The sequence below is a fragment of the Mus caroli genome, chromosome 7 (assembly GCF_900094665.2).
Source record: "Mus caroli chromosome 7, CAROLI_EIJ_v1.1, whole genome shotgun sequence".
NCBI lineage: Eukaryota > Metazoa > Chordata > Mammalia > Rodentia > Muridae > Mus > Mus caroli.
In genome coordinates this window covers 133,086,318-133,091,933 of record NC_034576.1, presented here as the reverse complement: position 1 = coordinate 133,091,933, position 5,616 = coordinate 133,086,318, and the positions used below count along the sequence as shown (strand labels likewise).

The following is a 5,616-nucleotide window of genomic DNA, read 5'->3' as shown; positions in this document are numbered from 1 at the left end:
TTTTTTTCCTGTTTGGGAAATGATTCTAATATGTCCCATTTAAATGAAAGACAAACTTCAAACATATGTTTAAATTACTTTAAAAGAGCCCTAGCTCTTGGAAACAGTGCCTTCAAGAGTTGACTCTTGCTAGGTATTGGAGTGGTGATATCAAGATATTAACCCACTGGCACCAAGCAACCAGCTTCTGCATAACCTTCACAGGTCTCAGGATACAGAAAGAATTGACCTCTCCCCCACACAGCAGCTCCTGATATAAACTGGGCAGAATCTTGGGAAGAAAAGAGGTGAGCTTATGGGCTCTGAGGACATTAGGCCACAGGGATACAACATAGCACAACTTACCTCCTGTGGTTTGTTCAGTTGGGTGGAACACATCTGCAAAAGGAGAAAGGAAGAATTCATTGGGTGTTGGTCCTCTCTCTTCAGGAACCCAGAGGCAGGAGCTGCAGTCTCCCATGGTAAAGGTCTTTCATCACTAGAAATGCTGTAAAGCACTGTGGAATCTGACACTGATCCTTCTTTAACTGGCTACTGAACTGTCAGGCACATCTTTTGGCCTCACTCGTCTTCATCTCTGCATCTATTCCATCTGAAAAATGATCTAGTTCACCAACAGCACAGAGTATCCAAAAGTCATATGGATAATTCTGTAGTTCAAACAGAAGCTCTCTGTGTAAAAATTACCATAGGTAAAACAGTCCTCCTGAGAAACTGCCTACAACTAGCAAGGGAAGCAACTTCCAGTGATTACTGTGGGAGGTCAGAATAAACACAGTCACAATGTGGCTGCCTGCAGGGCCATGTTCTTTTAAGGGCCATTCTCAGGTGGGCGGTGATCACCACAGTCACACTATGTTCCCTATGACTTGTGCACAGTAAACACTATGTATCAATGGTTAAACCAGCAATTCACATGGAAACACAGTTGCTGTTGTTGGATATCGTCACAGTGTGCTATGAGGATTGGCAAAGGCCAACTGAGCCTTCCAAGATGTTCCCAAAGAAGGCTCTGGGTCTGCAGGACACAAGCTTACTGCCCTCTGCTGGTCACTCTCTGATTGTTTCCCCCTAGAGAACTGCAAGCATTGGTTGGCCCTTTCTAGAAATTGGTCAAAAATCTTCCTCTGGATTCCCCGACATGTATATGTTCTCTTAAAAGTACATACTACCTGTAATAGCTGAGCATTCATGATGTGCAATATTTTTAATTTTGGGAGGAAGAATCAGTGACTATATTCCACTAGCCCTTCTGACAAGAGGCTGAAGCTAATTTCACCCATCACATGACTGAGGACAGAGAGAAGAATGACAGGGAGGGGTGGGGACTGGTAGGGTCTGCCCATCAGTGTGACACCCGTGTCTCTCATCTCTACTCCATCCATGATTTCTGTGCCTTATGATTCCACTGGATTCCAAGAGATAGCAGGAGCAGCGGGGAAACCAACAAGATCACTACCACCACCAGCAGCAGCAGCAAAAGTTATTGTTTTGTAAGAAGAGGAAAAAAAACATCTGGGCTGGAGGTAAAATACACCTCATGTCCAATGTGATTAAAACAGCTGAACATGGTAGCAAAATCTTGGAATCCTAGAACCTGGAAACTACAGAAAAACCTGCATATGGAGAAGAGGATGGCCTAGTCAGCCATCACTGGGAAGGGAGCCCCCTTGGTATTGCAAACTTTATATGCACCAATATAGGGGAATGCCAGGGCCAAGAAGAGGGAGTGGGTAGGTAGGGGAGCAGGGCGGAGGGAGGGTATAAGGAACTTTCTGGATAGCATATAAAATGTATATAAAGAAAATATCTAATAAAAGGTAAATTAAAAAAAGAAACTACACAAAAGATGATCAGGAGTTCAGGGGGACCCTTGCCAAAAATAGCAAGGCCAAGGTTAGCCTGAGCGAGGTGAGGCTCAAGAAATAGTACATAAAAAAAACATTAGCAAACAAGTGGTCCTGTAACCTTGTGAATATTAGATCCTGATTAGTCTTGGGACAAGCAGGCATTGGCCAATGTGTGAAGAGGGCATGATATCCTTACATATCATCTACCAATCACAGATCCCTTAGTTTGTTTCACATCTCATAGTTAGAGCTACTTCTGGAAGGACTGAATCCAAGACCTGCCTTCAGATATTCTATTTGATTCTAACATAAACTGAAATTTGAGGCAGGAAAACAAAATTGAAGACTGTAATTGTCTTACCACAGGATGCTTTATACTAGAGCTGGCAGGAGTTTCTTTTGTCATTACTGTCTAGATGGGACAATATATATTTCAGCCTAGTGTCATTCATTAGCATGTCGTGTGTCAGTATCAATCACAACATAAGGGGAAGTTATACACTGATACAGGTTCATATTTTCAATGTACTTACCAGGTGTGGGACTGCTTGATTGAGAAGCTATCAAAGAAATAAAAACAAATTCAGAGTGTGCATTTCATCCACAAAAATCCTGGCAAAAATCCTTTCTGAAGTGGTAGCTTTTACAACTCTCCTATGTGGGCCCCACCCCAAAGACCAAACTCAACTATCTAGGTTCCTTTTTGATTGGACAAAAGAGCAAGATGGTCTTAGAAATATTCCAGTCGGGGCCCTTTGTATCATGGGCGTCTACACCAATTACACAGGGGTTGAATCAAAATGATGAAGAAAAACAGCCTGCCTCTGTATTACTGAGCATGAAAATCGCTCCCTCTTGCCGTCCTCACATGAGCAAGGTGATATACCACTGAGTCACACAAGGCTGATAATCAATGAGGGACTAGATCTGGGATGACTGGAAGGACACAGGAAGGTGTCTATGAGTCACACACCAACTGATAAAGACTTGAGTGTCAGATGCTTTGGGTAGAAGCAAAGAAGTCACTGTAACCCATTTCCTTTGGAAACAAAGAGATGATCTCTCAGGAATGGTGAGGATGTGATTAATGTTGCTGGTGTAGCATGTATGTGTGAATATGTGAATATGTCTTTATGTATATGCATGATCTGTGGAATCAGCAGGAAGGCTCTCAGGAGCCATGAGGGTGGATGCTCACAGTTCCAATCCTCCATCCTGTGAGCTGCAGTACATTCTCCTGATTCAGGCACCCTGTTAGGTTCTTGATACATGTGCAAGCTAGGAACGAAAGGAGCAATGAGTGCTCCCAGCCCTGCAGAGAATCCAGCATATCTAGGCCCCTGAAGACATCAATAGACAGCTTTGAACAGGAGACAGGTGCTACTGGAGTAGTTGTGGGAGAATATGCATGGACACCCAATGACATAGAATATACATGTGTGTGTCTGTGTGTCAGTGTCCACATCTATCTCTGTGTGATCTTCTGGGATTGTGTGTATCTCTGAGTCTCTGTGTGTGGGGAGTGTGTATAACAATGTGTATCTGTGTTGTATCTGTCTATGATATACATATTATCATGTGAGATATATATGTCTATGGTTTTTGGTCCATTTATGTAACTCTATGTATGTTTGTGTGTCTGTCCATGCAAATATGTATGTATGTATATATGGATTATATGTGTTAATGTCTGAGTGTCAATGTGTGTGTGTGTGTGTGTGTGTGTGTGTGTGTGTGTGTTTCTGTGTAAGTGTGTGCATGTGTTTTTATGTCTTAAAAGATGTAAATCAGGGAGGGACCTCTAAAAGGCACAGTGTCCTTGATCTTCAGGGAACAGTTAGAACACACTAAATGTTGGCTGGTTAAGGACAGGACAAAGTAGACCTGCTCCAGGACATCATAGCATCTGCAGTGAGCAGACTGTGTCTACAGAGGGCGCTATTGGAATGGGGAATGTGGCAAGCAAAGTACTGTAGACTGAGTGAACTGCAGTAACCTGTAAAATAAGGAGAAGGACTCTAACCAGAGTGTATGCTGGGCACTGAGGATTAGAGTAGAAATCCCAGCATTTGGAAATGAGGCTGGAGAATTAGTAGATCAAAGTGAGCAGCTTGGTTTATGTTATGCATAAACATATACTTACATGCATACATGTACACTTATATATCAGTAAGATAATCAATGTAGAAAACAGGAAAGAACATGTAGGAACTGAAGCATTCAGATGTCTCGATGCAGAAGAAGATACACAAAGAGCACCAGGAGACAGTGTGGCACTCTGAGGTGCCAGCCTGCCCACTTGGGGTTAGCACTATGCAAAGCCTCAGACCATCCATTTTGAGTAGCATGCAGCAGTGGGGTCTATGATGCACAGTGCTGTGTGCATAAAACATACTAGACAGGTCGTGTCAGCCATGAATGTGCAAAGAGGAAAGTCCATGACACAGCGTATGAATTGGGTGAAAACTCAGAGGAGTGAGGAGTGTGTGTCTTATCAATAATTTCCTAGTGCCAGGAGAAACGCATGATTCTATAATGAGCAGGAGAAGAGGGGACTCCAAGCTGTTGACATTGACCTGAGCAAGGGGAGGCACAGACACCTGTGAAATAGAAGGACAGTGGACAGAAAGTCCCTAGAGTTCACCTGGACATCCAGAGAAGACAGACTCAGTGTTTCTACAGAAGGAGCTGAGGCTGATGTTCCAGGGTGGGTGCTGCCAGAACAAACCATGAATAATAGAGTTTCTCATGAACTTCTACCAGGTACTCCGTGCCCCAGGTGGGACATGGTCTGAGGCACTTTACTAACAGCAAGTAAGAAAATTATGAGAGCCTGGATACATGACAGGAAACCAGGGTGCTGTGTTACTGTGTGCGTAGTAGGCCAAAAGCACACCCAGTCTGGACTTCTTGAAGATTCAAAGATCCACCCTCATGGTTAAAGGATTCTGTAGGATTCTAAATTTCTCCATGCACAAGTATTTCTTGTCCATTTATCTCATGAACATACTACATAGGATCTCCATTAATGAGTAATATTCCACAGTGTTATGAACATTAAGCTATTGAACCCGATCTGTGAGAACCCAGAACTCTGCAGAGCCTGAGGGACTGAAGGAGTTACTGAAGCTTGCTCAGAAGAGTCCTTCTGCAGGACATTCTCAGAAGGATTCTGGGGAACACTGGAAAAAGAACAGTGAATTTGCTCAGCTCGCCATGCCATACAGCTTTGCCCTTCTGATAGTCCAAATTCAACATAGAAACAGGATTTCAATACTCCAAACCAAGGCTGGTTGACTTCTTGCAAGAGCACATTGATGCTGACCCTGGTCCTTTCTCAAGTGTGGAACTCCACACTGCATTTCCATGGCTTACCTCTCTCACATAAACTCTACACTCACTAGAGACTGAGAGTCTTGTGCAGGACCATGACTGAGAAGGGCATTGTCCTGGATATTCACCAATCCTTACAAGGACCAATGAATAGGCCAGAATGGAGTTCTGACAGCATTCATAGTGACCTAAGCTCATTGCTGTCGGGCAGATGTAATGATCACTGGGTCTCACCTGAACAAATGACTCCAGCATCCTCATGGTGTCCACAGTTATGAGAGAGCCAGCCTCGGTGGGAACATCTCCACAGATAGTCCTCATATCCTCCACAGGCCACGTCATCCATGACAATGGGCCCTGGGCCCTGTCCAAACCTGGCATTTCCTGGGGCAGACACGGCCAAGCCACAGCCCAGCTGCCTGCACACCACGTT

At 43.9% G+C, this 5,616-nt stretch overlaps 1 protein-coding gene across 1 annotated transcript in view; it reads right to left on the bottom strand.

Moving 5' to 3' along the window:
• The window catches only part of Dmbt1 (deleted in malignant brain tumors 1), a 109,378-nt gene that overhangs the window by 62,786 nt on the left and 40,976 nt on the right, over positions 1-5,616 (bottom strand). Inside the window, exons 5-6 of the mRNA XM_021167095.1 lie at positions 5,418-5,615; positions 2,384-2,410 (exon numbers count right to left, since the gene is read on the bottom strand). Of these exons, the coding sequence (XP_021022754.1) occupies positions 2,384-2,410; positions 5,418-5,615 (225 nt within the window). The remainder of the gene's footprint in view (positions 1-2,383; positions 2,411-5,417; position 5,616) is intronic.